Source organism: Aethalodelphis obliquidens, unplaced genomic scaffold, assembly GCF_003676395.1.
Source record: "Aethalodelphis obliquidens isolate GAN/ISIS:26980383/991018 unplaced genomic scaffold, ASM367639v1 scaffold92, whole genome shotgun sequence".
Classification (NCBI taxonomy): domain Eukaryota; kingdom Metazoa; phylum Chordata; class Mammalia; order Artiodactyla; family Delphinidae; genus Aethalodelphis; species Aethalodelphis obliquidens.
In genome coordinates this window covers 3351082-3376874 of record NW_020838036.1, presented here as the reverse complement: position 1 = coordinate 3376874, position 25793 = coordinate 3351082, and the positions used below count along the sequence as shown (strand labels likewise).

Sequence of the window (25793 nt, the reverse complement as noted above, 5' to 3'; positions counted from 1 at the left end):
TACATGTTAAACATGGTAGTGTCAATCTTTGGAAAAAAATCAATTGTAGAAGTGGCTCAAAATCTTAAGTTTCTGAACTGAGGCTGATAGATGATACTAAGAACAACTTATAGCTGAACCCAGCAGGAGTGAACTGAAAGCTTGCACAGAGCTAGGGAGTCACTGAAGGAGGAATCTGATATATTTTTTACAACAATGGAAAGGTGGGAAGCAGGGAACCATATAGGTCCTGAAAGTCTTTTGAGCTACAAGATAAAGAAACAAACAAGTTACTGGAAAAGTTGTCAGTTATTTTTGTCAATGAGAAATCACCTACACTTAGCTCACTTGAAAGAACCTAATAAAAGAAAACACATTGGGGCATCTAAGAAAGCGACGGCTTTGTGACCACCTAGAGGGGTGGGATAGGGAGGGTGGGAGGGAGGGAGACGCAAGAGGGAAGAGATATGGGAACATATGTATATGTATAACTGATTCACTTTGTTATAAAGCAGAAACTAACACACCATTGTAAAGCAATTATACTCCAATAAAGCTGTAAAAAAAAAAAAAAAAGAAAGCAACGGCAAAGACAAAGATGCAGGGAGAAGGGGGAAAGAAAGCCTGTAATAAATAGGCCTGTCTATTTTTAAACAGTTTCTACTCTTTTGCTTCTAAAACAGGATTCTTTACACAGTGCTTTGAAAGCCATTACTCCCCAATCTAGCAGGGAGGAGGGCTCGAGAATCTCCTCAAGATTATGTGCTCAAATCTTCAAATTTTCAATGATCTTTTCTTGAACTTTTTTTTTTGGGTCAAATAAAAATTATCTATGACCTTAGCAGCAATTCAGTAATCTTCAGTTGTAGGACTTGTAAACCTCCCTGGTCTACCTTATCTGTTGCTAGTGAAAACAAAAAATACTGGAAATTCATTTTCAATAAAGCTAGGTTCCAAGCTGATGCCCTGAAAAAGATATTTTTGCCATTAGACAAATGCAATTCAAATAGATTCCCTAACATAAGAGCATGAGACCAACATAAAGCCCTGCAATATTTTAAAAAGCTAAGGTGACCATGAATGCTGTGTCAGTGCAGAACAACATCATCTAGCAGCACTCTCTGTGGCCTGTTACAACGCACTGTCGTCATCTTCCCTGCAGTCTCCCACCAGGAGTGAGTGCTTGTCAGGTTCACTAGTACCAACACTGTTCAGTGATCGTTTATCAGACAGCAGTGAGTTTATGGAGGCTCTGCTGTAATTAACAATCCGGTCCAGCAAACCCAGTTTAGGAGAATTTCTTGAGGTATCATCTATTCCAACATGAACACTTATTTCTGAAGGACTTTTCTGTCCCATCTGGCCTCGGGCATGTAGTTCATAATTCTCATAAGTTGGTTTCCTGTAACTGAAAAGATGCAAAAGTATACTAGTTTGAAATAATCAAACGTGAACTATCCGCTTGTTACATTCAAAAATGAAAAGAGATTAACCTGGTTTGAAATGTATAAAGGTGGTCAAAAGGAGTTGTGTGAGGTCACATGATCAGAAATCCTACTTCTGAGAGCCAGTGTACTAGATTTTACCCCACTCAGTGCTTGTGGTTGCTCTGTATATACTACATAAGGTGATAATTATGTAGTTAACATTTATTATTAAGAACAGTTTGGGCTTATCATTGACCAATACAAGAATAAAACCTAGCAAGACTGACTGTGGGTGAGAAGCGTGAGCGAGCTATCATACTTACAGTTTAAGGAGGAGTGAAGAAAGTACTACTGAAACAGATGAAGCAGCCATTGCAGCAGATCCCATCCAGGGCTGCAAAACCAAACCAATGGGCATAAAAACTCCTAGAAAACAATTTTGGATTAGTTAGACCAAACAGTACTAAACAGATTACCACTGTGTTCCTAATACATATATACAAATAATTTCCTTCTTTGATATTTATTCAGCAATTTATCCTCCTGTTGGTAGAGATTTATGTCGTTGCCAATTTTTCACTAATAGAGTGTTGCTGTGAACATTCTTGTACATGCCGCCCTGTGCATGTGCTTGAGAATTTCCCTAGGGTATATACCTAGAGGTGAAACAGCTAGATTATAACATAGGCACACCTTCAACTTTAGGTAGATATTTCTCAGTTGCTCTCCAAAGTGGCTGTACCAGATCACAAACCCTCCAATAGTGTATGAGAGTTCATATTCTACAAACTCATCCACACTTGGTTTTGACAGACATTTTAAAATTTGTGCATATGATGGGGATGAGACAGACTTACTGTACTTGTAATTTTTATGTGCTTATCTGTATTTTTTCTACTTTTTATACAGTGACCGTATATTACTTGTATAATTTTTTAAAAATAACTTGCTCCATGAATTAATCTCTCTGGACTTTGTTCTTTTACTCTTTGTCTCTCCATCTGTGTGTCCCTGTTGATAAACAGTTTTGTAATTGTTCTCATGTTATCTCATGTCCTTCTTTGGCTCTAAAACCAGAGAGAACAAGAAGAAAGTGATAACTATTTTTCTTATGTTATTACTAATACTAACATCTACCAAGCCCCTAAGTAATGGGGATGATCGGATGCTTATTAAATAATTCTAAACTGCCTTTTCTTGGTCGTATTCCTTTGTTCAATTTCTCTCTCTGTCTTTCTCACATCTGGTTCCCAAACTTTAAAAAAAACTGTTGGCTATTAGAACATTAAGAAAATTCTCTGCATGCTATAATCACAACAATGAAACAAGACAAAAACCAATACAGACTAAAAAAGATCAGAAAGATGTATACTAAAATACCAACAGTAGATGTATTCGGGTAGTGAGATTAAAGCTAAATTTATTCTCTTCAGCAAAAACTAAATGAGTAAGCAAATAAGTACGTACGTGTGTGAGAGTATATGGAGAAAAAGATGAAGCAATGTGGCAAAATATTATTAACTGGTGAATTTCGGTGAAGGGTATTTTGTTTTATTGTATCATTTTTCTCCTTGTTTATGTACATTTGAAAATTTCAAAATACAAAGTTGAAGGTAAAAATAAGGTAAAAATAAAATAAACCTATCAGAAGGCTTATACATTCTAGGCCATAATGAACATGCTGAAAATTTAAATTATTGATTTTAATATTACCTCTCACCATACCAGCAGGCTACATACAAAACTGAGCTCAAAACTAATAATAAGAAGACTAAAACTTCCAATACGGTAGGCCTCTAATGACTTCATGAAAAAAGCAATACAAGTTAACTGTCACATACCAGCAGCTATGGGAATTCCAATCAGATTATAAATTAGAGCAAAGACAAAATTTATCCGAATCCTCTTGACTGTCTTCCTTGATAAATCAATACTTGCCACTACATCCAGAAGATCATTCTGAGAACAGAAATATTTGTGATATTAGCAAGAGACTGTAACTTGACCAGTAACTTGTATTTGATACTGTGTATACCGAAGATGATGTGTACCTTACGGTAATATGTGAATTAACTACAAATCTGAGATATTGCTAAAAATTTGAGGCTGTCTTGGAAGGGGGTTTTCAGGAATTTTTCTCAGGGTTCTGAAAATACTTTTAGGGTTGTATGCTGGTACAGGGACTAAATCCCACTAAAATAACCTCAGCAAGTATTTGTTGAAGATAAGAGTATCATACGTATATTCCCAAATCTAATGCTTCACTTTAGAAGCTTGTCATTCTCATTTGCTTCGCTGAAATGAGAAAGTCTGGAAGTAATTACTAAGACTTCTCATACTTCCATCTTGAACTCTCCCAGTCTCAATGGCTAGGAGCATGGGAATTCGAAGGGCACAATCATTTTGTTCAATATACGACACTATCCCTGACCATGTAGAGCAGTCTCACACTCCTCAAAGGTCAGACCATAGGACTTACCCGTATCAAAACCACATCGGCTGCTTCAATGGCTACATCTGTGCCTGTGCCAATGGCAATTCCAACATTAGCCATCGCCAGAGCTGGGGAGTCATTGATTCCATCTCCTACCATTGCTACCCGGTTCCCCTCCTCTTGGAGTTGCTTCACCTTAGCAACCTTGTGGGAAGGTAGAACTTCAGCAAACACCTTAGTAATGCCAACCTACATGGGCAAAAATAAACTCCATTCATTTCAAGAAATATTACTGAGTACCTGAAATATAACTCGGCAATGATGAGCCATCAGTTTCCACCTACCAAATGTCCAAATTGTAAGAGACTAATAATATCCAGGGATAGTAAGGATATGGGGAAATGAGCTCTCTTATATACTGTTGGTGGGTGTGTAAGTTGGTACTGTCTTTTTGGAGGGTACTTGGCAGCATCTATCAAAGTGTGCATGTCATTTGGTTCAGCAATTCCACCCCTAGCTATATTTTGGACATACCTGTACATGTATAAAAATAAGTATGTCCAAGGATGTATATTACTGCCTTATTTGTAAAACAAAATTTTCAAAACCACATAAATTATTTTTTTTATTAGAGGAATGGTTAAGTACATTGTGACGCATCCGTACTATGGAATTCAATGCAATGATGTAGAAAGAATGAAATAAGTTTATATGTTCAGACATGGACAAAGCTCCAAGGCATATATATTGCTATCTGAAAGAAAGCAAACTGCTGAACAAGTTGTACAAAAATGATCCAATTTATGTTCAAAGTACCAGAACTATACATCTGTATATGAACATATAACCATATGAAAAAGTGTAAGGGGGTAGGGCTGGACAGGGAGGCTTGGGAAAATGGTGACTTAAACGTTCTACTTTACAGCCTTCTGTATTTTTTATACAAGAATGTATTTATATATTATCTTTATTATTTAATAGAAGACGGGAGAAGGTATTGCAAAATAGAAAAGCCTAATATGAGAAAAGTTTTAGAGGGAAGGCAAATGTGGGGGTGAGTAGCAGAAGAATGCTATGGAAGATGGTTCTATCAGTGGTATCCAGGATGGACTAGAGAGGAACGTGCGTGGAGCTACTGCTGTACTTTAGGCATGAGAGGATGAGAGCCTGGCTTAGGCTGGCAGCACCGGTGGAGACTATCAGCAACATTTCAAAGGAAGCATCAACAGAAACTGTGTACAATGTCACTCAAGCATCCCATGAACTAAGCAAATAGCTTTTTACTTATAACAGTTCCAGACAAAACACAAAGTCCTTCCTGCATAGTATGCCAATTTTTCTTTAAGGAACCAGATATGGCTACTCGGGGATAATGAAAATAATAGTTAAATTACTTCTTTAGCAGCTGAAGGCAAGAAAGGAAATGTATGTGAAGAATGAGAAGTTACCACATACTCCCACCCCAACAACTAAGTAAACCCATTACCTGAGAAGCAATAGATCTAGCTGTTTTACTGTTGTCTCCAGTCATCAGAACTACTTCTAAGCCCATAGATTTCAGAATATGGACTGCCAATTCTGCTTCAGGCTTCACTGTATCAGCAATAGCTACCAAGCCGCACAGCTCATCTAATATAGGAGCACCAGAAGATAGAATTTGGAATATGGTGAAAGCAGAATAATATTCTGACTTAAAATTTCAGAAAGAAATGAATTTTGTTAAGTGAAGTTGTTCAGGACTTGGCTTAACTCAAAATATCTCCAAGACCACATAGACTTTATACCACAAACCCTGCAACAAGCCTCCATACTTGGTTGTGAAAATTTCAGAGTGAGGTAGGGCTTACTAATGAAGGTAATGATAGGAAACTGAAGAGACTTTACTGGATACTAAAATACTTATTTTCTTTCTTTAGAGAAGTATTGGCCAATAGCCCCAAACACTTTAGCTAATTTAAAGGCAAATGAAACTGAAAACTCATACTTCACCCTTTTTAAGGTGAAGGGGTGGATGGAAACAAAACTGGCATTTTATACTGGGAAAAAATCACTACAAGTAGCTATTTTAAAAACAAAAATAAATGGTATTTTCTGCTTCTTCCTGGGCCTAAAAAGGCCATAGTAAGATAATGCCTTCATACTTAGCAAGGATTATAAATGTTGACTAATTAATCTCACAGCTAGAAATGTACCCTAAGAAATAATTTAACAAAATACCTAAAACCTCAAAGATGTTTACTGTGGTGTTACTTACAACAATAAAATATTAGGAGTAGCTTAAATTTCCAACAGGGGAATGATTAAGTTAGTCATAGTGTATAAGTATGACAAATGGTGCCACATTAAACTACGATTGGAAATATTTACTATTAAATAAAATAAGACAAAATAAAACAGTATGTGTACAAGGAATTTTAAATTTTTATTCAACTTTGAGGTAAAATTTACATACAATAAAATGCACCCATTTATAAACAGTATATGTACTAATATTGTAATTCTGTGTGATGTGTATGAATATATATCCAGAAATGTCAATTAAAACTGACATTGTGTTTAGATGATGAGATTATGAATATTCTTTTACTTTGCTATAATGTTATTTTTAGGTTTAAAAAAAAATCCTTGATTAGCTTTTTTTAAAACCACAGGCTACGGAGGAAAATAACAAAGCCAGGCAAATGCAAGAGAATTTTAAATTAATCAGTAACAATTATGTATTGCTGACATTTTTACTTTGCATTCAGGCTGCTTTTGAATAACCCTCATAGTTCAGATGTCTCTCAAAAATACACAGAAAACAAGTGAAATCATGACACTGAGTCATAGTGTACTTAAGGAAAACCTTACCATCAACTGCTACCAATACAGCAGTCCGACCTTTTCTCTCATGTTCAGTCATGGAATCGTTTACATCGTTATTAATGACAAGACCATTTCTAATCATCCACTCCCGGTTACCAATAAGAACTTTGTACTGCTGAGCATTAAGAGCATCTGAAGAAAGTACAGAAATGACATTTAGTGAACTTGTTTAATATTTATAACAACCCTTTAGGGACAGTCTTCCTCTCTAATCTTGCACAGTCACTACGTTGGTTTTTTGGTAGAAAACAGCCTACAACAGTGATTTCCAAATGTTCAAGGAACATACTCTGCTCTTCCATGCCTCTGGGCCTTTGCACATGAGGAGTGAGGACCACCTGGAGGTCCTCATCCCCCCTCTTCAAATACCAAACTGCATCACATATATTCTTTAAGAGCCATTTCAAACGTTACTTTCTTGGTGACGCTTTCCATGTGACCCTTCCTTATGATCTTCCATAGCAACTGAATTAAATTAAAAATATTTATTGTGCATCAGTACAACCATCAGTGTTGGACAAGAACACACAACCATACTGATGTCTCATTTTAAACATGTGACCACTAACTTTAAGTGGGCCCTTAGTGATGCCTGGCTATTCTACTACATTTCCCTAGTCCATTCATTCTCCATTCCTTCTAGATGGCTACTTTATACCTTCTCTTCTCCCATTCTCATACCAGATAATGACTCTGCTTCTTACTTCAGGAAGAAAATAAAAGCAATCAGAAGAGAACTTCCACAAGCTCTTATTGCCACATCTATCCAACTGCCTGTGCCTGTGTACATACTGATCTAGCCTCTCTTCTGTTATTATAAATGGCCCCTACTCCTATTTAAGGGCAACTTCTCCACTTGTGTACTAGATCCCCCTCCTTTGCCTATTTTATATTTATTTATTCGGCTGTGCCGGGTCTTAGTTGCAGCACACAGGATCTTTGTTGCAGCACGCAGAATCTTTAGTTGCAGCATGCGGGATCTAGTTCCCTGACCAGGGATCGAGTCCAGGCCCCCTGCATCGGGAGTGCAGAGTCTTAACCACTGGCCCACCAGGGAAGTCCCCCTTTGCCTATTTTAGAACGTCTCTCCAACAATTCTCCCCTCTCTCTCTTGCATAATCATATTTTCTACTTCTGCTGTACATAGTCCTATCTTTAAAAAAGAAAATGAAACAACCCTCTCTTGATCTCATTTACCTCTCTAGCTACTACCCCATTTCTCTGCTTCTGTTCATAGCAAAACTTCTCAAAAGTGTTGTCTCTATCGGCTGCCCTCCAATTCATACCTTCCCATTCTCTTGTGAACCCACTCAAATACAGCTTTTGTCTCTGTTACTCCAAAGAATTGTTCATACAGTACACCAGTGATCTTTAATAAATCTAACGGGTAATTCTTCATCCTCATCTTACTTGCCCTATTAGTAGCATTTTAACACAGTTGATCATTCCCGCCTTGAAATACTTTCTTCATTTGGCTTCTAGATCACCACATTCTTATGAGCTACCTCCTCACTCACCACTTCTTCTGTCTTCTTTGCTGATCCTTCCTCATCTCCCTGACCTCTTAATTTGTAGTGTTGCAGGGCTCAGTCCTTAAACCTCTTCAGGTTTAATCTCATTCCCCCTCTATCTACTCTCACTCCTTGATGATTTTTTTTCTTTTGGCCACACCTCGCGGCTTGTGGTAGCTTAGTTCCTCGACCAGGGATGGAACCCAGGCCCATGGCAGTGAAAGCGCCAAGCCCTAACCACTGGACCACAAGGGAATTCCCAACGCCTTGATGATTTTATCCAGTCTCATGGCTTTAAATACCATCTATATCAGTGCTGTCCAACAGAACTTTCTGTGATGATGGAAATGTTGTACATCTGCTCTGTTTAATACAGTAGCCACTAACAACATGAGGCTATTGAGCACTGAAATGTGACTAGTATGGCTGAAGGGCTGAATTTTAAATTAAATTAAATTTTAATTAATTTAAATTTAAATAGTCACACGTAACTAGTGGCTACCATATTGGCCAGCACAGATCTATAAGTGGATGACTCCCAAGTCTACATCTCCAACCCAGTTTGTTTCCTTGGAACTCCAGACTTGTGCAGCCACCTGCCTCCTTGATAGTTCCATTTATACGACATCTCCACTTGAATACCTAACAGGCACTCAAACTTAACATATCAAAAACTGATCTCTTGATCACTTTTCCTCAATATTGCCCCTCCTGTGACCTTCTCCATCTTGTTTAAATGGTAACTCCATCCTTCTAAATTGCTTAGGCCACAAACTTTGGCCTAATTCCCCATTTCCAATCTGTGAGATCTGTCAGCCAGCTCACATCCAGGGGAATTCCCTGGTGGTCCAGTGGTTAGGACTCCAAGCTTCTGTTGCAGGGAGCACGGGTTCGATTCCTGGTCAGGGACTAAAATCTCACAAGACATGTCACGCAGCCAAAAAAAGAAAAAGATATGTCCAGAATTTGACCACTTCTTAACGGCTTCTACTGTTATTATACTGGTCCAAGCCACCATTATCTTTCACCTGGATTATGGCAATAGCCCACTAACTTATCTCCCTGCTTCTGCCCTTCCCCCTACCCCCTGCAACAGTGTATTTTTCCCAGAGCAGCCCAAATAATACTTTTTAAACATTAAGTCAGATTCTGTCATTCCTATGCTCAAAACTCTCCAACGGCTTTCCATCTCAGGGTAAAAACCAAAGTCCTTTCAATGTCCTTACCTCATCCCTTACGTCCTTCCCATTCATTTACTCTGTTCTGGCCACTTTGTTCCTTAAACTAGTCAAGCACACTCCTGACTCAAGGCTTTTGTACTTAACATTCCTCCTTCCTGGAATGCTCTCATCACAGATATTCACATAACTTTTTCCCTCCCCCTCCTCAGGTTTCTGCTCAAACACCATCTTCTCAATGAGGCCTACCCTGACCAGCCTATATCAACAGGATCTGCTACTCCCAGCATTCCTTATATCTCTTGCCCTTCTTCATTTTCTTCACAGCACTATCTCCATCAGACAGACTATATTTGCTTATTTATTTGCTCACTGTCTTGTGTTCTCCCACCAGGAATGTAAACTCCATGACATAGGGACTTCGTCTATTCTGCTCACTGCTCATTCTTTAGTGTCTTGAACAGTGCTTAATAAAACCTGTCAGGTGAATGAAATTACTGTGTGTCAGTGTGCTTGATACTGTGAGTTCACAGACAGATAAAAAAATCACAGTTTAGTAGAAACAGGCAGGCAAATAAAGAATTCTCATGCAGCGTGCCTAGCACATCTAGAGATTAAGTACAGTTATGACTAAAAAAGAAGAGCAAATATCTCTGCTTATGTATGTCAGTCAGTGAAGGCTTCACTAAAGAGAGATGTGAGCTGAGTCTTCAAAGATGAGAAAATAGCAAATGAGGTGATCTAATGAGCATGAAATGACACGATGTAAGGAGAAACTCTAAGTAGTTCCATATGGACAAAACACAGTGTACGTGGGTGACAGTGGAAAAAGACAAGATGGGTGGTGCAGGCAGGCAGGAGATGTATCATGGGGAACAGATCTTGAACAAAATCCACAGAGACTGGACTCTGTCCTGTCGGAGATGGAGAGCCTGTAAAGCCAGGGTCCTTAACAGATTTCCATGGAGGGGCTTTTGGATACATACAAACGTCCAAAACAGAAGTTTTCTGAGTGGTGGGCATAGCTTTTACCACCTTCCTCCAAAGGTTCATGATTCAAAAATAGGTTATAAACCACTGCAATAAAAGCTATTAGTCAGAAAGTGATATACTCAGGTTTGCATGTTAGAAAAATTACTCAAGCACAGATGGGTAGGGGGGTTCCTGGCACACTTAGGTATGTATAGCATGTTTTTGGTCAGATGGATAGACCAACAGGAAACTCGGGAAACTGGCCTTGGCTGCAGATATGGATTTTAGAGGAGCAGTGGAAACCTACAGGTGGTAGAATAAGTGATAAGCATGAACAAGAGTGTACAGAGAGGACTTCCCTGGTGGCGCAGTGGTTGGGAATCTGCCTGCCAATGCAGGGGACATGGGTTCGAGCCGTGGTCCGGGAAGATCCCACAGGCCATGGAGCAACTAAGCCCGTGCGCCATAACTACTGAGCCTGCCCTCTGGAGCCCGCGAGCCACAACTACTGAAGCTCACATGCCTAGAGCCCGTGCTCTGCAGCAAAGAGAAGCCACCGCAATGAGAAGCCTGTGTACCACAACAAAGAGTAGCCCCCTGTTGCTGCAACTAGAGAAAGCCAGTGCACAGCAACGAAGACCCAACACAGCCAAAAAATAAATAAATTTTTTTAAAAAAAGACTGTACAGAGAGAGTATGTAAAATGAACAAAAGACAAAGAACAAAACTCTGAGGACACCCAACATGTGAGAGCCAGGAGAAAAGAGGAATCAGAAGAGGATTAGAAAGAACAGCCAGGTAGGTGAGAGGAGAATCTAGAGAAAGCAGGGTCACGGAATCAAGGGAGAAAAACATTTTAGGAAAGAAGAAATGGTCAACATTGTCAAATGCCTTAGCGAGGTCATACAGCAATGAAGACTGAAAAGTGACCACTGGAGGGCTTCCCTGGTGGCGCAGTGGTTGAGAGTCCACCTGCCGATGCAGGGGACACGGGTTCATGCCCCAGTCCGGGAAGATCCCACATGCCGCGGAGCAGCTAGGCTCATGAGCCACCGTTGAGACTGCGCGTCCGGAGCCTGTGCTCCGCAACAGGAGAGGCCAGAACAGTGAAAGGCCCACTTATCGCAAAAAAAAAAAAAAAAAAAAAAAAGACCACTGGAGAGGGGACTAAATGAGATCACCAGTGGACTTAAAACAGTTTCACTAGTATGGATGGGGCAGAAGCCAAACTGTGCAGTGAAGAAGTGAATTCAGCCAGCCTAGACTACTCTTTCTAGAAGCCTGGATATTAAGGAAAAGAAAGGTAGGATAAAATCTAGATGGGAATACAGTGATTTTGATGGAAGAAATGTTTATATGTTTAGGAGAAGGAGCTACGACAGTGTGTTGGAAAAAAAAGAAACAAGGGGACATAACAGAGCATGAGGTTCCTGAGGAATCAAGAGAGGGTGGGATCTAGGGCAAAGATGAGGGGATTCATTAGGCAAGATGAGGGATACTTCTTTCCCTGAAAAAGGAAACATTCTGAGCAAAAAATCCTGAAAGAACACATGTCTGAGAACCTTAAATTTCTGTGTGAAAAATAAGCAGGACAATTTACTTAGGGAACTAGGGGGAAGGCCACAGGAGCTTGTGAAGGATACAAAAGGTTTGGAGCAGCTGTGGTGAGAAATAAAAGAAAGAAAGCTGAACTAAAAGATGGAAGATCAGCTAAGGCTAGACTTTATCACCCTCTACTGTAATCAAGGAGCACAGCTGAAAAATGTTCTTGAGTAACTGAGTAAAATAATTAGAAGGCCTACAGTGAAACTGATTTACGAAAATGAAACCATGACACCAATCTTGTTTCTTATATAACAGTTCAGATTATAAAGTTAGACATCTGTTAATAACTGTCCCATAATTGGTACTACAAAGAAAATTAGCTTACTTGAGAGCTGGGCATCAATAATCATGGAAGATGAAGTTGATGACTGTTCATTACTTGTATCTATTTGAACCAGGGATGCATTTTTAATATTATTTTCCTCTATCTTCCAGTTATCCTTGTGTAGCAAGCCTTCGATATTGGTGACTTTACAGCTAATACCACAGCCTGGCACAACCTGGAAATCTATGCAGGTACCCAAGGTTTCAGTGTCCAGCTCCTAACGGATAGAAACAGAAGGATTTCCTCTGCTGTTCTAATAATCCAAGGTCCTCATTAGCAAGATCAAAGATTACTGCTGGTTAATTCTAAATGTTTAGACACAATCTACATGCCTGGTTAATTCTGAATGTTTAGAATAAAACTATCACTTATCATTGCCTATTTGACAGTGGGTTTTTGATAAGGACGAAGGAACAGAGCATTGCGTATAATGTTCAAAGTTAGAGGAGAACCTCACAATACTTATTTTAAACCCCACTTTATAAGATTTATACCAACTTTAAGGAAAGAAAATGTGGAAGGTTTATCAATTTTCTCTGTCCTTTCCAGTAGAGAATTACAAGTTACATATTTAATTCTATTTTCAAGTCAGATTTTCTATTCGGTACAGGGAAAAGGGTAACAAAGAACAGGGCCTTCAGTTACCAGAGGGGCTCTCTAGTATGATTCTGTGTCCTTAGTGAGCCAAAGAATTCTGGTGACCATCACTGTTTCCTGTCTCTTTATATCTTCATCCTTTCTGTTATTTGATTTGGGTGTAAAGAAGCCAGGTCAGTAATAGTTAATAGGTAAAAAGGAAAGAACAAATAAAGAAATGGCAACACCAATGGTGAAACTGCCATGTTCTAACTGAAAAACTATGTGAGATAATTTACAAAGAACTTATACAAATCAATGAGAAAAAGGTAAACAATCTTATGAAAAAATAGGCAAAGGATACAAGCAAACAGGGTATAGAAAAAGAAATTCAAATGGCCAATACACATGTGAAAAGATGCTCAACCTTATTCATAATTAAAAAATGCAAAGTAAACCATCAATGAATAAATATTTTTTACTTATTGAATTGGAAAAAATAAACTGTTGGTGAGAATGTGGGGAAATGGGCATTCAACTTCTCGTGAAAATATAAACTGGTACACCTTTTTGTGTGGGTGTTGATAATATTTGTCATTTGAGCATTGGTAATATTCATGGGAATTTAACAGCATGTATCCTTTGATCTAGCAGTTGCATTGATAGGCATTGAACATTAGAGATAAATGTGCAAAAGCTGACAAGGATGTTAACTGTACATGGTAAGGGCCAAAAAACCAATCATACAATAGAATACAATATAGTCATTAAAAACAATGAGGCAGATCTATATGTCCTGATATGGAAAAATCATTTAATAAAGTCTTTTTAAAAGGTACCAAAGATTGGTCATTGTATCACCTTTCTATGTAAAGTTTAAAAAATAATAAATGCTGGTATATGAACTAAAAATGGTTAACAGATGCACACTTTTGTGAATATACTAAAAATTATTGAATTGTAACTTTACAAGGGTGAACTTTATGGTATGTGAATTTTACCTCAATAAAGCTGTTATTTAAAAAGACTGTTAACAGGTTAATACTTGTTAAACTTTGGAGAGAGGAATTATGGAAGGGGGCAGGGAATGAGGTTTTCCTTTTTCGTTATGTAATGCTGAACTATCTGAATTTTGCTACCATAAATATGTATTACTTCTATATTAAGTTTTTAGTTGACTGGGGTTATCTGTGTGGTAGGGTTATAGTTAATTTTTGTTTTTATCTTTATACTTTCCTGCATGAAGAAATTAAGACATACAAAATAAAATGAGAAAACATGAGTCTCTCTAGCTTCATACCAACTATATATATGTAAATCATGAATAAACAAGGGAAAAATTGTACCTGCTTGCAGTATTTGGTTATTGCTGCTCCTAGAGGGTGTTCACTGTTACTTTCAGCAGTTCCCACAATGGCCAGGATCTTATTGCATGACATTCTGTTACTTTCCACTAGAACCTTTACTTGATTCACTACTGGGGTTCCATGGGTTATGGTTCCAGTTTTATCAAATACCACTACCTTTACCTGTAAGAAAATCAAAACACAATGCACCTATATGGCTTGATAATTCTTAGTATCAGCTTTCCAGAAATGAGAAAAAGGTTTACTTTGACAAACACATTACTATCTTGTTTCATAATAAGCTGACCTCTGATTTAATTGGACTAAATAAACTGTCTTTGGGAGAATAAAAAGAAGGGAGAAAAAGGGAAGAAATATCCTTAGTTACACCTAATAGCCCTCCCTTGCAAATGTTCAACGTACTGTGGACATATGTTAAATAACTAGAACTACTTGTTAAGAGTTGACTGTTAATAGGTAATTAAGAGATGCCTCTAGTGCTTCTAGGGAAAGAGAAAGGCTTTCAGTACTAATGAATAGATCTGTAGGGGAAATCTGGGCAGTAGGCAAATGATTATAAGTAAGTAATTAAGTTGAAGTGTGCACCAGATAAGACCTTCTGGGTTGCTTTGACTTTATTGGGTCTAGATGAGAAGCCTGCCCTGAGAAGAGACAGCTCAGGGAACCAACGAGGGAAACTCAGACCAGGTAGGAAAAAGGAAGAGTCTGGAACTAAAGAACCGTCACCTCACAGTAAACTCGGATAATGAAACTTGAGAAATGAATAGCTTGAGGAACTGAGATGAAAAGAGATATGACAATTAAGTACAAAGCATGATTCTGGATGAAATTAAAAACAGCTATAAAGGATTATGGAGTCAGCTGAGGAAACTGGAATATGGACAACAGATTAAACAAGAGTATTATATCAATATCAACTTCTTGATTTTGATCTTTGTACTGTGGTTATGTAAGAGATTGCCCTTGTTCTTAGGAAAGGGGCTTCATATCTGCAGTAAAGGGTATATGGGAGTTCTTTATACTATTCTTTCAACTTTTATTTAAGTTTGAAATCATATCAAAATTTAAAATTACTATAAAAATTAGTAGCCTGTATTCACTGGCTAGATGAGGTTCCAAATCTGTTCTAAGTTGTGTTCTGTGTTTACTACATGCATCTCTTTATAGTTTATATCCTCATAATAAGAACATACTAGAAGGAACATGGTTTTAGTTTAAGTCAAATAGCCTTGATTGAGATTGTGATGGAAATTCTAATAGGAGAGAGATCAGGGACAGGATTATATTCCTCAAGTCATAGTTGCAAACTGTCAGCTGGTGGCAGCAAAGGCAGAGGAACAGCAAGCCCTATCTAACGGCGAACAGCACAAACATGGAGCCACACACAAACGGGTTAGAAGCCTGACAGACTTGGGCAAATTGCCTGAGCAAATATCTATGGTGTCTTCCTGCCCTAAAGACCAGTCTAATCTGAGCTGGGATAGGACTCCAGGTTTTCCACACCAGGGTCTACTCTAAAGAGAGTAGGTCTGGAGTAGTTTTAGAAGTCTCATATAACTAAGTCCAATCCAGAGCAGAACCAAACTGACACCTTTCCTACCTCAACCCTCACGACAGTGCCAGAAGAGGCTCAGCTTATGGGCTATGTAGAAATAATTTAAGACTCTATTTTTCAATACGGGTGCTATTGCCAGTTTGAATGAGACAACTCTTAGTTCTGGGGAGTATCTTACCTTATGAGCCATCTCCAATGGCTCACCACCTTTGATTAGTATGCCACTTTGAGCGCCTACTCCTGTACCCACCATCACGGCAGTTGGAGTGGCCAATCCCAGTGAACAGGGGCATGCAATGCACAGAACTGTGATTGAGGCTTGGAAAGCAAAGCGTATTATTGTTTCTGTTCGGGAGATACTTCTGTTGTAGCCCTTGAGAAGAAATGCATGAATTTTGATTACTGATTCAGAGCTGGATAAAACAAAAGGAACAAAGCTTAACTCTATTTAAATAAAACCAAAATTTTGGAGTCACACATAATCCTGCTTAGCTACCAACATATGTTTTAGCTATTAGTAAGAAAACACTTTTTTTCTTTTATGAATATAAGATATTGTTGACATAACTGGTAAACAAGTTACAGTCCTAAAATCAAGATTTCAATTTTGCTGATTCCAGAGTTGCAAACTATGGAGTGAATATAAGGAACATAATAAAAGTCAACTCCCCCCCCCATATTGAGAGAATAAGTGTTTTATTAGGGACTTTCAAATATAGCTGCAAACATACGACCCAATTCTCAACATATTTGATCCTGAACAAAAATAATTCTGTACTTCTGTATACTAACACCATAAAGCTGTCTTTCACACTATTCTTTAAAGACAATGAAAAAAATCACCCAGTTTGCAAAGGTTGCTTCACCACATTTCAATAAAATTCTTTTGGACAAAACAACATGAACTGAGTATATCTGGTAGTATAGCTCTTAGTGACATTGAGTATTTGCTTCTGTGGTTAAGTATGATCGATAGTATTAGGAGAAATCTCCTAAGGACTCCCTGAACTCATGAGAAAAATTCCTGAAGGAGACACGTTCCAAAATACTTCCCAGCAATCCTCTTGTTCAATGAGTACTCAACCAATATGAATCATTTAAAGAAACTTTTTAATATTATACTAATGACCATATCATGTAATAGATACATAGATGTTATGATTCTACCTGTTCTTTAATTGAAGGGAAAAACAGCATGAAACAGTGTACAGCATGGCATTTTTAAAAGAAACACAACAAAGACTTTCTTAGTAATAATGGTTTTACAGTGCTATGTTCTTACTAAGTTCTCAAATACTTAAACTAAGTGATCATCTAAGAGTTATATATATAGAGACAGAGTTGGAAGGGATTTTCATAGACATCTAAGCTTATGCTTTCATATATGTCATAAGTGTATGTTTTCACCTACACTAATTCCAACCCTGAAATTTAGGTATTATTATCACTATATTACAGATCACAAAACTGAAGATAAGAGAAATTCAGTGACTTAACGGTTTTATCTCTAACATGAGGTACAGTCCAGCTCTACTTTACCACTTTATGACACCATACGTTAGAGAACATCATAGAACTAGAGAAAAGCAGACACTAATATTATATTTATAAAGCACTTAATAAATTACAAAGTGTGTCTAATATATATCATCTTATCTAACTTTTACAACTGCAAGTTATGTTGGATGAGCATTATTAAAATCTCACTTGAGAGGTGAGGAAACCGAAGCTCAAAGAGAAATCAAGTTGACCTAAGATCACACTGATGGTATGTGGCAGAGCTGAGATCCCAAGATTTTCCTCAATATATCCATTGTCCTTTATGAAAGCAAAATCATGCTGGGACTCAGACTAAGTATACAATGTGAAAGGTCACTATAGGCATACCTCGGAGATATTGTGGGTTCAGTTCTAGACCACCGAAATAAAGTGAGTCACAAGAATTCTTTGGTTTCCCAATGAATGTAAAAGTTATGTTTACACTATACCGTAGTCTACTAAATGTGCAACATCATTATGTCTCAAGAAACATGTACATACCTTAATTAAAAAATAATGCTGTTGGAAAAATGGCGTCGATAGACTTGCTCGACGCAGAGTTGCCACAAACCTTCAATTTGTAAAAAACACAATATCTGCAAAGCACGATAAAGCAAAGTGCAATAAAACGAGGTATGCCTGTACTTGCTTTTGGAAAATCACAAGTCATAATGAAAAAAACCTTTTATGTTTTCTTTTATATTTACAGAAATGCAAATGTTATTCTTATCACCCTCTCACTCCAGTCTGTTAAAGATACCAGTAATTATTAGTTATTTTCCAATTACTTACTTATGCAAAAGATTCACACAGTTTTACATATGAAAAAAGGTGTTATAAGTCACTCACAGGAAAGTAGGTTTCCACGATTTCAAAATTCAGAAATCCAATTATAATCCAAACCAAAAGGGTAGCAATGGAAACAATGACAATAAAAGGAACAAAGTAGCCACTGAGTTTGTCTGCAAACTGCTGGATAGGAGCCTAGAATTAAAAAAAAAAATAATGATATGTATATCAAAGTCTCCTTTTTTGATAATGAATACAGAGCATATTTGGTATTGAGCACAAATATTTTAATAAACTCCATATTAATACAGCTAGAATTAATCAAAGGAACACATAAAAACTAGATCAAGATTTATACTGAGTGGGCTTTCATGAAAATACTTTGTTTCTCCTAGGGAGTTAATTTACCTTTGATGTTTGTGCCTCCTCTACAAGTCTGACAATTTGAGAAAGGGTTGTGTCTGCTCCAACATGGGTTGCACGGATAAGGAGTGACCCATTCTGGTTAATGGAACCAGCAATCACTGTGCTGCCAGACTTCTTAGCCACAGGCATTGCCTCCCCTATATAAGGAGTAAAGATACATTTAGGGAGCATAAATAAATACTATCTTGAAATATACAGTTATTTGTCAATTGTCAATATCTAGAAAGGAGATTCTTATTTCCTGAAATAGAATCTGGACAAATGCCTAGGTGAAGGTTGCCCTCTCTTTTTCTTTATGTCAGTTCTGGGCCAAACCCAGGGATATATAATTTAAACTGGAAAAACCTACTGTGTTAACTCTTATTGGCAGGTACTTTTGGACTTCCACCCTAGTCTTAGATCATTGCTTCTCAACCTATTCCCAAGGAGCCTTTATAAATGTAGGAGAGAGTTCTTGCCTGTAATAACTACAGGTGGAGCATGGGGTACTGCTACTCCAATTTAGTAGGTCAGGGTCACGGATATTAAATGTACCATGTGTAGGATAGTCAGTCAGAACTAAGAACTGTCCCATCCAAACTAGCAATAGCACCCCTACTGAGAAACACAGAATCCTAAATTATTTCCACACAATTCATAAACTGAGCCACTATCGTAAGGACTGAGGTAGGAAAGGTGTTATTTTGGTTCTGCTCTGTATTGGCCTTAGTTATCTAAGATCTCTAAAATTACTCCAGGCTTATTCTCTTTAGAGCTGACCCTGATGTGGAAAACCTGGAGTCCTATCCCAGCTCAGACTAGACCAGTCTTTAGGGCAGGAAGACCCAATAGGCATTTGCTCAGGAAACTTTGCCAAAGTCTACTGGGCTCTACAGCAGAATGTGACAACTTCCTCTGGTTATACATTCTAGTAATTAACAATCCTCAGTGAAAAGAGCCTTCAGTAGCATAAATAAAACCACAAAGAAAATCTGCAGAAACTGATTTAATACATTCTTAAAAAAACTCATATTCTCTTCGCTCATTATTTACTCGGTCCATAGTTTCTACAAAAAGTTCTTCACCTTTCATGTCTATTTTTTTAAACATCTTTATTGGAGTATAATTGCTTTACAGTGTTGTGTTAGTTTCTGCTGTATAACAAAATGAATCAGCTATAAGCATATATATATCCCCATATTCCCTCCCTCTTGCATCTCCCTCCCGCCCTCCTTATCCCACATCTCTAGGTGTTCACAAAGCACTGAGTTGATCTCCCTGTGCCATGCAGCTGCTTCACACTAGCTATCTATCTTACATTTGGTAGTGTATATATGTCAATGCTATTCTCTCACTTCGTCCCAGCCTACCCTTCCCCTTCCCCGTGTCCTCATGTCCATTCTCTATGTCTGTGTCTTTCTTCCTGTCCTGCCCCTAGGTTCATCAGAAGCTTTTGGGTTTTTTTTAGATTCCATATATATGTGTTAGCATATGTATTTGTTTTGCATTTTCTGACTTACTTCACTCTGTATGACAGACTCTAGGTCCATCCACCTCACTACAAATAACTCAATTTTGTTTCTTTTTATGGCTGAGTAATATTCCATTGTATATATGTGCCACATCTTCTTTACCCATTCATCCATCGATGGACACTTAGGTTGCTTCCATGTCCTGGCTATTGTAAATAGTGCTGCAATGAACATTATGGTACATGACTTTTTGAATTATGGTTTTCTGAGGTATATGCCCAGTAGTGGGATTGCTGGGTCATATGGTAGTTCTCTTTTTAGTTTTTTAAGGAACCTCCATACTGTTCTCCATAGTAGCTGTATCAATTTACATTCCCACCAACAGTGCAAGAGGGTTCCCTTTCCTCCACACCCTCTCCAGCATTTATTGTTTGCAGATTTTTTGATGATGGCCATTCTGACCGGTATGAGGTGATACCTCATTGTAGTTTTTTTTTCTTTTTAACATCTTTATTGGAGTATAACTGCTTTACAATGGTGTGTTAGTTTCTGCTTTATAACAAAGTGAATCAGTTATACATATACATATGTTCCCATATCTCTTCCCTCTTGCATCTCCCTCCCTCCCACCCTCTCTATCCCACCCCTCTAGGTGCCACAAACCACCAAGCTGATCTCCCTGTGCTATGCGGCTGCTTCCCACTAGCTATCTATTTTACGTTTGATAGTGTATATATGTCCATGCCACTCTCTCACTTTCTCACAGCTTACCCTTCCCCCTCCCCATATCCTCAAGTCCATTCTCTAGTAGGTCTGTGTCTTTATTCCTGTCTTACCCCTAGGTTCTTCATGACCTTTTATTTTTTTTCTTACATTTCAAATATATGTATTAGCATACAGTATTTGTTTTTCTCTTTCTGACTTACTTCACTCTGTATGACAGACTCTAGGTCCATCCACCTCACTACAAATATCTCAATTTCGTTTCTTTTTATGGCTGAGTAATATTCCATTGTATATATGTGCCACATCTTCTTTATCCATTCATCTGATGATGGACACTTAGGTTGCTTCCATGTCCTGGCTATTGTAAATAGAGCTGCAATGAACATATTGGTACATGACTCTTTATGAATTATAGTTTTCTCAGGGTATATGCCCAGTAGTGGGATTTCTGGGTCGTATGATACTTGTATTTGTAGTTTTTAAAGAAACCTCCATACTGTTCTCCATAGTGGCTGTATCAATTTACATTCCCACCAACAGTGCAAGAGTGTTCCCTTTTCTCCACACCCTCTCCAGCATTTATTGTTTCTAGATTTTTTGATGATGGCCATTCTGACCGGTGTGAGATGATATCTCATTTTAGTTTTGATCAGCAATTCTCTAAATATTAGTGATGTTGAGCATCCTTTCATGTGTTTGTTGGCAATCTGTATATCTTCTTTAGAGAAATGTCTATTTAGGTCTTCTGCCCATTTTTGGATTGGGTTCTTTGTTTTTTTGATATTGAGCTGCTTGTATATTTTGGAGATTAATCCTTTGTCGGTTGCTTCGTTGCAAATATTTTTTCCATTCCGAGGGTTGTCTTTTCGTCTTGTTTATGGTTTCTGTTGCTGTGCAAAAGCTTTTAAGTTTCATTAGGTCCCATTTTTAATTTTTGTTTTTAATTCCATTTCTCTAGGAGGTGGGTCAAAAAGGATATTGATGTGACTTATGTGACAGAGTGTTCTGCCTCTGTTTTCCTCTAAGAGTTTAATAGTGTCTGGCCTTACATTTAGGTCTTTAATCCATTTTCAGTTTATATTTTGTGTATGGTGTTAGGGAATGTTGTAATTTCATTCTTTTACATGTAGCTGTCCAGTTTTCTCAGCACCACTTATTGAAGAGGCTGTCCTTTCTCCATTGTATATTCTTGCATCCTTTATCAAAGATAAGGTGACCATAGGTGTGTGGGTTTATATCTGGGATTTCTATCCTGTTCCATTGATCTATCTTTCTGTTTTTGTGCCAGTACCATACTGCCTTGATTCCTGTAGCTTTGTAACATAGTCTGAAGTCCGGGAGCCTGATTCCTCCAGCTCCGTTTTTCTTTCTCGAGATTGTTTTGGCTATTCAGGGTCTTTTGTGTTTCTATACAAATTGGGCAATTTTTTGTTCTAGTTCTGTGAAAAATTTCATTGGTAGTTTGATAGGGATTACACTGAATCTGTAGATTGCTTTGGGCAGTATAGTCATTTTCACAATGTTGATTCTTCCTATCCAAGAACATAGTATATCTTTCCATATGTTTGTATCATCTTTAATTTCTTTAATCAGTGTCTCATAGTTTTCTGTATACAGGTCTTTTGTCTCCTTAGGTAGGTTTATTCCTGGTATGTTATTCTCTTTGTTGCAATGGTAAATGGGAGTGTTTCCTTAACTTCTCTTTCAGATTTTTCATCATTAGTGTATAGGAATGCAAGAGATTTCTGGGCATTAATTTTGTATCATGCAACTCTACCAAATTCATTGATTAGCTCTAGTAGTTTTCTGGTAGCATCTTTAGGGTTCTCTACGTAGAGTATCATGTCATCAGCAAACAGGGACAGTTTTACTTCTTCTCCAATTTATATTTCTTTTATTTCTTTTTCTTCTCTGATTGCCATGGCTAAAACTTCCAAAACTTTGTTGAATGATAGTGGTGAGAGTGGACAACTTTTTCTTGTTCCTATCTTAGGGATAATGGTTTCAGTTTTTCATAACTGAGAATGATGTTGGCTGTGGGTTTGTCATATATGGCCTTTATTATGTTGAGGTAGGTTCCCTATATGCCTACATTCTGGAGAGTTTCTATCATAAACGGGTGTTGAATCTTGTCAAAAGTTTTTTCTGCATCTATTGAAATGATCATATGGTTTTTCTCCTTCAGTTTGTTAATATGGTGTATCACAATGATTGATATGTGTATATTGAAGAATCCGTGCATTCCTGGGATAAACCCCACTTGATCATGGTGTATGATCCTTTTAATGTGCAGTTGGATTCTGTTTGGTAGTATTTTGTTGAGGATTTTTGCATCTATGTTCATCAGAGATATCGGGCTGTAGTTTCTTTTGTGACATCTTTGTCTGGTTTTGCTATCAGGGTGACAGTGGCCTCATAGGATGAGTTTGGGAGTCTTCCTCCCTCTGTTGTATTTTGGAAGAGTTTGAGAAGGATAGGTGTTAGCTCTTCCCTAAATGCTTGATAGAATTCACCTGTGAAGCCACCTGGCCCTGGGCTTTTGCTTGTTGGAAGATTTTTTATCATAGTTTCAATTTCAGTGCTTCTGATGGGTCTGTTTATATTTTCTGCTTCTTCCTGGTTCAATGTCAGAAGGTTGTGCTTTTCTAAGAATGTGTCCATTTCTTCCAGGTTGCCCATTTTATTGGCATAGACTTGCTTGTGGTAATCTCTCATGATCCACTGTATTTTTGCAGTATCAGTTTTTACTTCTCCTTTTTCATTTCTAATTCTGTTGATTTGAGTCTTCTCCCTTTTTTTCTTGACTCTGGCTAATGATTTATCAATTTTGTTTATCTTCTCAAAGAACCAGCTTTTAGTTTTACTGATCTTTGCTACTGTTTCCTTCATTTCTTTTTCATTTATTTCTGATCTGATATTTAAGATTTATTTCCTTCTACTAACTTACAGGGTTTTTTTGTTCTTCTTTCTCTAATTGCTTTAGATGGAAGGTTAGTTTGTTTATTTGAGATTTTTCTTTTTTTTGAGGTAGGACTGTATTGCTATAAACTTCCCTCTTAGAACTGCTTTTGCTGCATCCCATAGATTTTGGGTTGTTGTGTTTTCATTGTCATTTGTTTCCAGGTATTTTTTGATTTCCTCTTTGATTTCTTCAGTGATCTCTTCGTTATTTACTAGTGTATTGTTTAGCCTCCATGTGTTTGTATTTTTTACATTTTTTTCCCTGTAATTGATATCTAGTCTCACAGCACTGTGGTCAGAAAAGGTACTTGATACGATTTCAATTTTCTTCAATTTACCAAGGCTTGATTTGTGACCCAAGATATGATCTATCCTGGAGAATGTTCCATGAGCACTTGAGAAGAAAGTGAATTCTGTTGTTTTTGGATGGAATGTCCTATAAATATCAATTAAGTCCATCTTGTTTAATGTATCATTTAAAGCTTGTGTTTCCTTATTTATTTTCATTTTGGATGATGTGTCCATTGGTGAAAGTGGGGTGTTGAAGTCCCCTACTATGATTGTGTTACTGTCGATTTCCCCTTTTATGGCTGTTAGCATTTGCCTTATGCATTGAGGTGCTCCTATGTTGGGTGCATAAATATTTACAATTGTTATATATTCTTCTTGGATTGATTCCTTGATCATTATGTAGTGTCCTTCTTTGTCTCTTGTAATAGTCTTTATTTTAAAGTCTATTTTGTCTGATAGGAGAATTGCTACTCCAGCTTTCTTTTGATTTCCATTTGCATGGAATATCTTTTTCCATCCCCTCACTTTCAGTCTGTATGTGTCACTAGGTCTGAAGTGGGTCTCTTGTAGACAGCATATATATGGGTCCTGTTTTTGTATCCATTCAGCCAGTCTATGTCTTTTGGTTGGTGCATTTAATCCATTTACATTTAAGGTAATTACTGATATGTATGTTCCTATTCCCATTTCTTAATTGTTTTGGGTTTGTTTTTGTAGGTCTTTTCCTTCTCTTTTTTTGCCTGCCTAGAGAAGTTCCTTTAGCATTTGTTGTAAAGCTGGTTTGGTGGTGCTGAATTCTCTGTACTTTTGCTTATGTGTAAAGGTTTTAATTAATCCATCAAAACTGAATGAGGGGGCTTCCCTGGTGGCACAGTGGTTTGAGAGTCCGCCTGCCGATGCAGGGGACACGCTTCGTGCCCTGGTCCGGGAAGGTCCCACATGCCGTGGAGCGGCTGGGCCCGTGAGCCATGGTCGCTGAGTCTGTGTGTCCGGAGCCTGTGCTCCACAAGAGGAGAGGCCACAACAGTGAGACGCCCGTGTACCACAAAAACAAAAGAAAAAAAAATGAATGAGATCTTTGCTGGGTAGAGTAATCTCGGTTGTAGTATTTTCCCTTTCATCACTTTGAATATGTCCTGCCACTCCCTTGTGGCTTGCAGAGTTTCTGCCAAAAAATCAGCTGTAAACCTTATGGAGATTCCCTCATATGTTATTTGTTGCTTTTTCCTTGCTGCTTTTAACATTTTTCTTTGTATTTAATTTTTGATAGTTATTTAATGTGTCTCAGCATGTTTCTCTTTGTGTTTATCCTGCATGGTACTCTCTGTGCTTCCTGGACTTGATTGACTATTTCCTTTCCCATGTTAGGGAAGTTTTCGACTATAATCTCTTCAAATATTTTCTCAGATCCTTTCTTTATCTCTTCTTCTTCAGGGACCCCTGTAATCCAAATGTTAGTGCATTTAATGTTGTCCCCAAAGTCTCTGAGACTGCCCTCAATTCTTTTTATTCTGTTTTCTTCATTCTGCTCCCTGTCAGTTATTTCCACCATTTTATCTTCCAGGTCACTTATCCGTTCTGCTGCCTCAGTTATTCTGTTACTGATTCCTTCTAGAGTATTTTTAATTTCAGTAACTGTGTTGTTCATCACTGTTTGTTTCCTCTTTAGCTCTTCTTGATCCTTGTTAAATGTTTCTTGTATTTTCTTCATTCTGTTTCCAAGATTTTGGATCATCTTTACTATCATTTGTCTGAATTCTTTTCCAGGTAGGTTGCCTATTTCATCTTCATTTATTTGGTCTTGTAGTTTTTTACT

At 37.7% G+C, this 25793-nt stretch overlaps 1 protein-coding gene across 1 annotated transcript in view; it reads right to left on the bottom strand.

Moving 5' to 3' along the window:
- Window positions 1-963: 963 nt before the first annotated feature.
- The window catches only part of ATP7A (ATPase copper transporting alpha), a 139103-nt gene continuing 114273 nt past the window's right edge, over window positions 964-25793 (bottom strand). The window contains exons 13-23 of the mRNA XM_027095658.1: window positions 18531-18685; window positions 18183-18317; window positions 15973-16167; window positions 14219-14401; window positions 12297-12513; window positions 6691-6837; window positions 5327-5469; window positions 3886-4089; window positions 3248-3365; window positions 1730-1832; window positions 964-1387 (exon numbers count right to left, since the gene is read on the bottom strand). Coding sequence (XP_026951459.1) covers window positions 1111-1387; window positions 1730-1832; window positions 3248-3365; window positions 3886-4089; window positions 5327-5469; window positions 6691-6837; window positions 12297-12513; window positions 14219-14401; window positions 15973-16167; window positions 18183-18317; window positions 18531-18685 — 1877 coding nt within the window. The 3' untranslated portion in view covers window positions 964-1110. The remainder of the gene's footprint in view (window positions 1388-1729; window positions 1833-3247; window positions 3366-3885; window positions 4090-5326; window positions 5470-6690; window positions 6838-12296; window positions 12514-14218; window positions 14402-15972; window positions 16168-18182; window positions 18318-18530; window positions 18686-25793) is intronic.